This window comes from Olea europaea, unplaced genomic scaffold (genome assembly GCF_002742605.1).
Source record: "Olea europaea var. sylvestris unplaced genomic scaffold, O_europaea_v1 scaffold563, whole genome shotgun sequence".
Classification (NCBI taxonomy): domain Eukaryota; kingdom Viridiplantae; phylum Streptophyta; class Magnoliopsida; order Lamiales; family Oleaceae; genus Olea; species Olea europaea.
In genome coordinates, this window is record NW_019263964.1 from 364,181 (window position 1) to 376,008 (window position 11,828).

The 11,828-nt window shown below is 33.9% G+C and overlaps 1 protein-coding gene across 2 annotated transcripts in view; it reads right to left on the reverse strand.

Moving 5' to 3' along the window:
* Positions 1 to 5,207: 5,207 nt before the first annotated feature.
* The window catches only part of LOC111389109 (transmembrane protein 50 homolog), a 12,447-nt gene continuing 5,826 nt past the window's right edge, over positions 5,208 to 11,828 (reverse strand). Inside the window, exons 3-4 of one of the 2 annotated variants that reach the window (XM_023013965.1) lie at positions 5,971 to 6,123; positions 5,208 to 5,549 (exon numbers count right to left, since the gene is read on the reverse strand). In XM_023013965.1, coding sequence (XP_022869733.1) covers positions 5,516 to 5,549; positions 5,971 to 6,123 — 187 coding nt within the window. In that variant the 3' untranslated portion in view covers positions 5,208 to 5,515. Of the gene's footprint in view, positions 5,550 to 5,668; positions 5,837 to 5,970; positions 6,124 to 11,828 lie in introns of those variants that run through there. The other variant, XM_023013964.1, reaches the window with a different exon arrangement.

Consider the following 11,828-nt stretch of genomic DNA (forward strand, 5'->3'; position numbering starts at 1 on the left):
CAAAGATATACAAGTTTCAAGAAAGACTAAATATTTGTCCGATAGTCTAATTGACGTACGAAGAATAAATAGAAGAAATTGCTTGACCTTCTCGATCATGTCAAACATTGTCTTACATTAATTTCATTCTGTGAATGATGACGTATATTAACATTATTATATAATAACTATAAACGTAATCTTAAGAAGTTGAAAATCTTTATGAAATATATGTTATAATTCACAAATATAGAAGTCAACAATTCCCATACTTTTTGAAGGAGAGAAGTAGATATGAAAGTCTAATTTAATACAAATATAAAACATTATAACTAATTTAAAACGAAAAAATTAAATGTCCAAAATAAAAAATATTAGAATATGTTTGGGTTGTGTTTCCGTTTCTGTTTTAAGTGACTATTTTCAAATTACAGAAAACGTGTTTGGTTTGTCATTTTGCAAAACGATTTCTCACATCAAAAAACGGTTTCTCAAATCAAAAAACTAGAAAATGTGTTTGGCTTAAATTTTTTAGAAATTTTTTCATGACAATTATTCAATTAATTTGATTATTTAGTAAACCATATTAATTTTATGCTAATATATTATCAGATAATATATATTTTAAATTTGGTAAACTGGCATCATTCTAATAGAAATAAACCTCCATTTTTAGTTTTTTGTTTTGAGTGACTATTTTCGAATTACAGAAAACGTGTTTGGTTTGTCATTTATAAAAACGGTTTCTCAAAACAGAAAACTAAAAAATGCGTTTGGCTTAAAATTTTTAGAAATTGTTTTATGAAATTTATTCAATTAATTTTATTATTTAGTAAAACATAATAATTTTATGCTAATATATTACCAGATAATATATATTTTAAACTTGATGAATTTACTTTTTTTCTTACTACAAAAATAAAAAAATAAATAATAAATTTATAGACCAAAAATAGGAATCGTTGTAAAGAAAATAGCTAGTCCGTCATTCATCATTCTAGATGTATTTTGCTGTCAATTGGACAGTTAAAAAAGAAATAATAGTTCTTCCAAATTTCGATCAACAAAAAAAAATGGAAACTAAAAAATATTTTGTGGATTTTAAAATTTTTATACTTCACTAAATTGTATAAGATTACAATATTTTATTTTAAAAGTATTGTTGAGCATTCCCTAGATAAAAAAAAATAAAAAATAAAAATTGGTGTGTTTTGAGTTTTGTAATTGAAAACACTCGAAACGGAAAAAAATCATTTTAAGCTTCAGTTATAAATTTTTCCTTGTTTTCAAAATGCATTTTTGGAACGATAGAACAAATACATTTTGGGCATTTTTGAAAACTAAAAACAAAAAATGGCTTGAAAATAAGAAACCAAACACAACCTTATATGTTTGGTGACAAATTGTATTTTTAATCAAAATGAGAACACCATTTTTCAATAATACATTTTTCTCCAAACTCATTTTTAACCTTCATATTCTCTTAATAAAATAATATTACACGCAAATCTAAAAAAATTTCACTTTTCAACAACACATTTTTCAAAAAATTACTATTTCAAAATCTGTTTTTACAAAATAATGGGACTCAAACAAGGACACAACTAATAGTATTTTTAACCTTGTCATGAGAATATTACGTCAAAATTGTTTCCTCTTTCAAAAATTGTACAACTTTTCGACTTTTTACTCTATTTTCGAACAGGTAGTTTGTCAAAAGAGCAATGCTTCATGTGCAATGAATTTGACAACTTTGTTGATAATATGTTGTCATTGGACAGTTTAAAAAATAACACATCTTTTCAATCAATACTTCTTTGCCACACCCATCGTTGTTGTCAAAATGAATCGGCTCTGATAAGTTTGACCACATTGGCTAAATTTTACTTTATAGAAAAGTAAAATTTGATATTTCAAAATCATGTTTGACCAAAAAAAAAAAATTAGAAAAAGTTTTAGCCAAGTCCCATTTTTTTAATAATTCATTTTTACAAAATTCATTTTCAACAACGTATTTTTTAATAAAATAATATTACACATAAATTCAACTATTTCTTAATTTTTAATTACACATTCTCCATTAATCATTATTTAAAAATGCATTCTTTTCTTCAAAATAAAGCTTAAATAAGGGCTTGATAACTTATAAGAATAGTCAAACACGTGTTTTGACAAATGACCATCAGAATGGGACTATTTTTCTCACCGAATGCGCACACTTTCCAACCAACTATGATGTCTCTTCTAATTAGAGCCCATTTGGTAGTCATTTTCTTCAAAATGTATTTTTCTCTCTTCTTTTCAACCATACATTTTTTATTAAAATAATATTACACGTAAATCAAAAAATTTCTTATTTTTTAACCATATATTTTACATCAATTTACTATTTTAAAATACATTTTTACATAAAAATACTTATCAAACACCCTTTTAATGTCAACATTTTCAGGAAATTTTGTAAGGAAGAAGCTAACCGTGTGTTTGGCCCCTGGCGCCCCTGTTTTTTGACCATGTCGAAGAAGCAGGTTGGTTTTTTCAAACCATTCTTCAACAAGTGTGAGCCCCAGGTTAGACAAATCGGACGGTTCCTCTGACATTGCTCGGTCATGCATTTTGAAATTTTTAACTTTCCATTCCTACCCTTAAATTTATGGTTGGTGAGAAAGGAATGGTAGGGTTAAATTTTGATGGGCAATGTTGTAAATTTAAAATTGAATCTGATGGCAAAATAGTCCATGAAGGCTCAACGGGTTTATCCACTTTATATCTATCCTGTCAAAAATCTGACTTTCTGTATCATGTGATCAGGCATGTACTATAGGAAAAAAAAAACTCATTAATGGCTTGTTTTGCCCATTTAATTTCAAAAAGTATATTATGAAATAGTGATTGATGTTAAAATATGTATTTAAAAAAACGTTGGCTAAACATCCAAGGCTACATGGCCCTGTCTACCGAGAAGCCACTTGGCGCCCCTTTTTCGAGGGCTCATGTAGCCCTGGAAAACTAGCATAATCATTCTAATAAAGAGTAGAATTTTGCTACTTGTACACCAAGGGTTGACAGCTCGGTGTACATAGAGCCCCTCAAAGTAGGGCCACACCTAATAAAAAATCGTGGGTCCCTCTATTCTGAGAGGGCTATACATCGATCTGTCAACCTCGATGTATTTGTAGCAAAAGTTTAAAGAGTAATGTTATGTAGTTCAACTGAAGTTACAAGCTCAATTTAGGTGTAGCTAGATTATAACTAAATAGTAAGTGGAGTTAAATGACTCATTTAATTTTACGAAAATTATACAAAATCATACTTTAATTATTCAAAATTCCTAAATCAAATTGGAAGTTTGATATTTCAAAAATCAGTTTTTTTAATTAATTATTTAAATAAACTAATTAAAAAAACCCCTACCCACTACCCAGCAAAAGATGCATCCCCCATCTCCTCCCTCTCCCTCGCTCGTCTCTCTCTATCCCTTACTTTCTCTTCTCCGACGAAGACGCGGTCGCAGTTGATGCTATTGCAATAAAGACGTCGTCGTTGCCGCTCAACACGCTTCTCGATTTGCACAAATGTCGCAACTATATTGATCAGCGATGTTAGACAAATATTGTGGGCTATGATTTGTGGTTCGTGATTAGGCGTTGACGAAGCAATATCTGCGAGGCAGATCCACTCTCTTACTCCGACGACTCTTCACAAATGATGTTGTTTTGTATGGTAGAGATCTTGTGGTGGTGGTTGTGGTGCTGTGTGGTTTTGTGTGGTGGTGGTGGTGATGGTGATGGTGATTGTGAGGTGGCGGCTTTGGGTGGTGTTTATGTGGTGGTAATTTTAGGTGGTGTTTTGTGTGGTGACGCTTTATAGCGGTGGTGGATCTGGCGGCGGCGGTGGTATAGCCTGGTGTGCAGGCGCTCGCCGCAATGGTGGTGGTGTTACTATTGGTGTTATAGTGGTGGTGATATCAATGGTAGTAGCAATGGGCAACATCATTGGTGGTTTTTTGTTGTGGTACGGTGCTTTGAAGTAGTAGGATGGGGCGTAGGTGTTTGTAGTGGTGGTGATATCGACGGTGCTGACGATAGGCGACATTGTTGGTGGAGGTTGGCGGTGGTTCGATGCTTTGGAGTGGTGTGATAAGGTGTGGGTGTTTGTGACAATTTTATTGATTGATTGAAAGTTGTGACCAATAAATTGATTAATTTGTGATCAATATGGTGATGGTTTTGCCGATGACGATAGTGGTGGTGCTGTTGGAAGCAGTGTTGAAGTGGTGGTCGCAAGTGTTGATGATGATCACAAATTATTTTGTTGATTGTGACCAGTGAATTGATTAATCTATGACCAATAAACAATATGTGAACAATGAAAAGATAAATACTAAATAGTGACTAAGAAATAATATGTAACCTAAAAATTTAATAATTTGTGACTGTTTAATAAATTGTGACCTATAATATTTGTGATATGTGACCTATCAAATTTTTTATTTGTGATCGAGAAATAAGTTATAACCAATAATTTGATAATTTATGACTAAAAATTAATTCGTTACTAATTAATATTTTGATTTTTGATCGATAAACAAACTATGACCTACAAATTTTTTGAATTATAATCGCAAAATAATTGGTGAAATAATTTTTTTTGATTTGTAACAAAAAAATAATAAGTGACCAATTAAATTGTTAATTTATGACCAAATTGTATAGATTTGCGACCTAAACATATTTAATCGCTAAGATAATTAATTAATTAATTAATTAAACCATAAATAAATTTTAATAAAAATCTGATTTTTAAACTTTGAAACTTATTTTTTTAATTTTAAAATGTGTAATACTTAAACTTTTACATATGAAATTGTCACTTTAATTCCAATTACTATTTAGCCCTTGTTTGAGCCCCCGGCTTCCCCTTTTTTTAATCAAAATGCATTTGTCTCAATTTCAATCATACATTTTTCAATAAAATTAAATAATATTACACTCGAACTCAAGATTTTTCTTTATTTTTTAACCACACATTCTCCATGGTAACACTATTACAAAATGCATTTTTTGAAAAAAAAAAATAATAAAAATAAAAATAAAAGGGCTCAAGCAACCCCTTTATACTACATTAGTGCCACCTAAACTGGAATTGCAATCCCAATGGGACTTCTATAAAAATGAAAGTTTCCAAAAGTCAAATAAATTCTAAAAAAATCTATATAAGTCTTTAAATAAAAGTCAAATCAAATTTACGACAAATCTATAAATAAAAATCACACTAACTTTACAAAAGTCAATCACTAGAGTATATAAAAAAATCTTTAAAATCTAAATTGAATACACCACCTAAATGTGATCCAAGGGGGAGACCCTGACATTTTGGAGCACATTCTGAATGTTTTGTACAAGAGAATCGGAAAGTTTTTTATTAAAACAGACCGACCTTTGTATCTAACTAACATAACAGATACAGAAACACAGGCATGTACAACCGGCAAACAATCTCAATTTGCAGACAGTCCACGTTTGAGGGTACTTGGTTATTCAGAATGAGAAGTCCAGTACATCAGCCCACTGCAAGAATATCATAAACTTCGCATAAATCATCAACCAAGAGATAAATAAATATAGATAATGCAAAAGAATGACATCAAGTTGTTGCTAGGTGCGCGTGAGTGTGTGGGTCGGGCTGGCGGGCGGGGGGCGTAACCCTGAATCCTAAACTATAAACTTCCAAGATCCACTGTAATTAATATGAGTTGTTCATTGACATTTAGGAACTCAGTGCTGAATTGAGTCTGAGCACACACTAAAGCACAAGAAATCCCAGAAGCACTAGAGAATCTGCTCCCTCCTCACCACTCCACCCGAAAAAATAAAAGGAAGGAAAGAATCAAATGACCAGAAAAGATAGGGAGGACCAGCAACCAATTAAAGAAAAAAAGGCAAATTATTCTGTCAATCAAAAATAAACCAAAAAACCAATTGTAACTACCTGATTAATACAAACACACATTGAAAAACACCTGCAGTTCCTGTCCATGCTGAAGGTCCAGATTTCACCAGAGCATCTTGTATCAATAGGCCCACGGAAGCGGCCAGGGAGACGAAGGATACAACATATGCAATGAAAAGCCAAAGTTTGACCCTGCAATTTCAGAAGTTGGAACTGTTAAAAAAAAAAAGTTATGCCACATGTGAACAAAAAGGGATACTACAAACACATGAAAGCATTTAAGTGAGATGCATGGTATGATGTGTTTCCACCAAAATTGCCATCCGGTTGGGTGTATAAAACCACTGGGGAAAAGGTTAAGCCAAGAAACACGTGAAAACACTCACTTTCAATTTCATTTTTGCTTTTTGGTAAGGAAAAACCATGAACTGGTCCAGTTATAGCCTAATTAAAAAAACATTCTTTAAAATAGGGATGAATGTTGAATAAGTTATTGGTTTCCCAATTGCATAGTTTTTGGAAAAAATTATACTCTTTAGCAGCGATTTGGTGCAGACATATATCCATGCCATGTTATGTATCCTTGGCTTCATAGAACTAACTTTTTTTTTTTTTTAATTGATGAAATAAGAATTATTTTTGACTCCCAATTCGATCTCAGTCTAACACTTTGACCCTCTACATTTTCCAAGCCAATGCCCCGAATGGATTTCAAAAAATGGATATAAACGACAAAAAACTGAGCATTAATCTTGTTCAAAAAATTTGCAGTCGGCTATGAAAAAGAACCATGTAGGATTTTTTTTATAAATGTGAAAAATTAGATAAGAATTCACAAATTCTCGGAAACTAACAATTATGAATGTTCAGTTCGTGAATGTTGTAGATTTTTTGAATTTCACTGGTTGAAAATATAGTAGAAAATAAGTCGCATGGATTGACAGAAACTTAGAATGCAAATGAAGTTTTTACTCTTAACTTCATTGTAATGATTGTAACAGCAAATGAAACCCCAACCTCTTCACATGTCAAATCTTTTAAAAAAAAAATATCAATTCCCGTGAGGTCATATTCTCGTGAATTTTAATATCTCTCAGATGAAAGGACCCCAAGAGGGTGCTACTAGCTTTCCCATAACAAGTCAAAATTAAAATAAGGCAATTGCACCAACAAACAACTTGGGAGATTCGGAAAGGAGTTTCATCGTGCTTATTTTATCAAGAACTCATTCATAGTTTTTGTCTGTAATCAATGTCAATAAGATACGAGTTGATGTCTATTGTAAAAAAAAAATTCACAGGAGCAGTCTTGGATTTCCTCGTGTAACTTAACTCAAAGTTATTACCATTCAAACAATTTCAACTACCTAATGCCTGATGGTTTTCATGGCATTTTTCTCTACATTTTGTCTTTGAAATCATTTTCACGACTTGATCTACAAGATATGATTTAAAAGTAAGACTGCTCAGCATGGTCTTCAATTTCAAATAGAGGGAGCTTTGATGTATTTTAGCAAATAAAAAGAGACGGAAAACCATTTCAATTACTAGCTAGAGAAACAGAAAAAAAATAGTTTATCGATCACAGGCATTTTATGAAGTTTAAAAGGCAGACTATAAATTGAAACGTAAAACAGTTGTATAATTTAATGGTTCAAATTAATTCCTCCACATTTTCCCTCTCGCTTATTTTAAACCTCACTCAATAAATGCTTCTTAATTTGCAGATAAAAAAAAAAAAAGAAAAAGAAAAAGAAATATTTGACAAAATAGCATGTGCAAGTATCCAGGACACTAAGGTTGGAAGCATTCTAGGAAAAAATAATAACATTTTTTATTGAAAGAGAATGAGAGAGCAATGAGAACAGAGCATGTAGAACTAATTTAGATTTGGTTAAAGGAGGTTTAAGTCGAACAAGGGAGTATAATAGAACTGCCATCAGTGATTACTCTATATATGACGAAGTACATAGTCTAAGGATCTGTTTGGCTTTGGATTTGGAATGCAAGCTCTAATTTCAGAAATTGGGTTCGTAGGATGGACTTTAAGAAACTTCCAATAATATATTGATTATTGATAAATTAAGGTAAAATCAAGATTTGCTAGAACTAATATAGGGACATAACAAAGGTTTAACTTCGCCACAAATAAAAATTTTAAAGTCTCTAAGAAATAGATATTTAATAACTACATAGGTGGGCTTCTCTGACTGGACTTTTAGAAAGTAAAAACTCCCTCACGGAATTTTGAAACATGCGTTTGAGGCTGAGAAGTTCACCAAAGGGCACCCCAATTACTTATGCAATCCAGTTGTAGGATGTCTGGTTTGCTTTTTAACCAAATACCTAACTACATTAAGCAAGTTTGTTTGGATTTTCAGTTGATACCAGTATATCCAGATGAGAGTTATAAAGCAATCTGAAACAAACTTAAACAAAAAATGAATTTGATAACATATAAATGAAGATGGAAACAGTTTGGGCTTGGCATTTTTATCATCTTAGATTTTGGTTTACCGTGTTCATTTAGTTATTTTATTATTTTATAGAACTAGACTTGGCCCCTATATGGTTGAAAAGTTGATAAAAGTTTTAGGTGGCCCATAAAATGTGTGTGGAAGAAAATGAGTTTTAAAAAAAATTGGAGCCAAGCAGGGGCTTAGTAAATATTTTTTGAAGAAGTTAACAACCAATGGTGCAAATATGATTAAAAGTCAATTAGGTTTTCTCTATATTTCAGCTGAGCACACACTGTGATGGATGTTTCTTGCTTTGACAAATTAATAAATTATTAAAAGTGTCGTATCTATGTTAGCTAATTCTTGGTATTCATAGGTTGAATCAACGAGTTATCGGAGTGTTTATCATATTTCGCTTGAACTCAGCTACAACCTGAATTTGTGAAGCTCAGATAGCAAAAATCATGCAACATAATGACTTAACAACGTAATGAGTTAGCACAACTGCATCTACAAGTGAAGAGTTGGAACAAGTGATAGAGACGAAACAACTGTGTTAACAAATGGAGAAATTGAAGCAGCAGATGTATCAAAATGGATTGATGGCCCCCAAAAAAAGCAACGATTGATAAGTCCATTGATTTAGGTGAGGACTAAATTGGCCCACCAATTTTTTATGTCGAGAAAGAAGAGTTTATGGGTAATAACACTTGCGACGGCACCCCAATTTTTTTCAATAAACTCGTTAAAGAATTTGGACATTTGAGCAGGCAGATTTGTCAAATTTGTGAAGATGAAGATGAATTAGTTGGTTTAAAGAATGAATTTGATTGCAACTGCAAGGAGAGGACTGATCCTCGTCAATTGTAGAAACAACACTCTTGCCTCACCTTAAAATTGGCTGGATAATTTTGGAATTACAACTCCAACAGAAGTGGGGGGGGTTTTTAGCTTTTGGCTCCGAAATTCCTATTCTTACTTATGGTCAAGAGGATGGTTTAATCTGACAAGCATGTCCTTGTCATTTCCCATTCATAGATCGAGGGAAGCGAATCCATCCTATGTCATTTTCTGATTCCTCAAGGACTGTTCTATCCGGTCTGATGGATCTCAAGAAAAATCTAGCTACGTACAGATAAGGGTCCATTGTCAGATTTATAAAGTAATAATAATAAGTATTAGAACTTTGGACATATGGTGACGGGATTATGTACCTTTAACTCACTAATATTGCAATACTGTGGCGGGGTAGCACCATTGAAGATGAAGCCACTAAAGCATCTGAGGGTGAAAAAAATGTGCCACTGGCATTCTTGGACCATATTCATGACCAAGACATGAAGTACATTGACATTATTGATCTAAAAATTGGCGTGAACATGAGTCATGGCGTTCAAGATAGAGGCATAGCCAGTGATGGTGTCATTAAGTTTGAAGTCCAAGTTTCACGGGGTGCCTTTCTTCTTGGCACAGAAAGGGACACCGTGCGGCAATAGTCTGCTCCGCTAGACTACCTTCCGCCTTTTCTCGGTCGCGTCGGGACGAAAGAAAATTTGATTGCAATTTTGTAGAAAGCTTACAATTGAGAATTTGAATACATTGAAAGTAAATTGAACATTGATTGCTGAAAACTGAACATTACAATTGATGAAAGCAGAAAATTACAAATGCTGGTGCAGGGGGCGGACACCAGTGAGCTTGAAAGATTTTTGAATGACTAATACCCCCTATAATAGCATTCTGAACAAAAACCCAAGTGACGGGAGTAGACGTTTAAAAGACGAGGAATCATACTAATCTTTTACCAATATCAGAGCTATTTTACAATTAAAATAACTATTACAATGAAACGAAAATTACAACTCAAACTTGAAGTAATATTTACAATGTGCGGCCGAAGTTGGGCAAACTGCGGCTGCGATAGTGTCAAGGGGCTAAGTAAAGCTGCGGTCCTTGACATTCTCCCCCATTTATTTTGGCGACGTCCTCGGTGCCATCAATGCATGATACTCTTCAATTAATGATTTGAAGGCCCCGAGATCTTTTACTCTTTCCCAAGTATTCTCCTCGCTGCTGCATCCCATCTATTTGACCAAGTACTCCTGATGATCTTTTCTAGAAGTCCGAGTGATTCGATGGTCAAGAATAGCTTCAGCAACCTTCTTTCCAGCTTTCTTCAGTTCAAATACAGGTCGTTTTGGCTCATTTCTAGATGCATCCTCCTTATCTGAAAAGTATGGCATCAACACGCTAACATGAAGGACCTTGTGGATTTTACACCATGAAGGGAGTTCAACTCTGTATGCAACTCTTCCAATCCTCTTCACAATGGGTAATGGTCCAATGTATTTTGGTGACAATCTTGAGTCCTTCCCTCTTATTGGTTTGTAAACATTTCTGTCGGGAAGCTTAACCATTACCAGATCTCCAATATTGAATTCAATAAAACGGCGCTTTAGATCAGCAGCCTTTTTATACCGTTTTTGAGCTTTTTCAAGATAACTCCGAGCAATTTCAATATTTCGTTTCCACTCTTGAGAAAAGCTCTTTGCTTGAGGGGACTTGGTACTTCGTTCAATATCCACTGTATGAGGGAGTAGCGGTTGCTGGCCAGTAACAATCTCAAAAGGACTCTTATTGGTGGAAGAGCTCTTTTGGGCATTGAAGCAAATTTGGGCCGCATCCAAAAGTTTTACCCAGTTTTTCTGCGAAGTAGAGATAAAGTGCCGAAGATATTCTTCTAGCATAGAATTGAAGCGCTCCGTCTGTCCGTCAGATTGTGGGTGAAAACTGGAACTCATGCTCAAAGTTGAACCAAGAAGTTTGAACAACTCAGTCCAAAATATGCCAGTGAAACGAGGATCTCGATCACTGACGATGTCCTTAGGCAGCCCCCAGTATTTGACAATATGTTTGAAGAAGAGTTGAGCTGTCTCTTCCGCGGATACATACTTAGGCGCTGCAATGAAAGTTGCATATTTTGATAGACGGTCCACCACGACAATGATAGTGCCAAAATCCTCAACTTTTGGCAACCCAATAATGTAGTCCATCGATACACTTTCAAATGGCCGGGATGGAACGGAAAGGGGCTCCAACAAGCCCGCCTCTTTCTGATGATCTGCCTTATCTTGCTGACAAATAAGACAAGTTTTTACATATGTTGCAATGTCATCCCGCATTTGAGGCCAGTAGTATGCACGTTGTAGTAGTGCACAAGTGCGTTCCTCTCCGGGATGCCCCGCCCAAATTGTGTCATGGCATTCCGTGATTAGTGATTTCCTCAGATTCTAACATAAAATTGAACTCCGAAAGGAATTCCTGCCAACGAGCCTGTTTGCTCGACAGTTTTGGTCGGGACATAAAGTGACTAACTGCAGTGTTATCTGTCTTCACAATAAATGGAGACCCAAGCAGATAGTGACGCCATCCTCTGAGA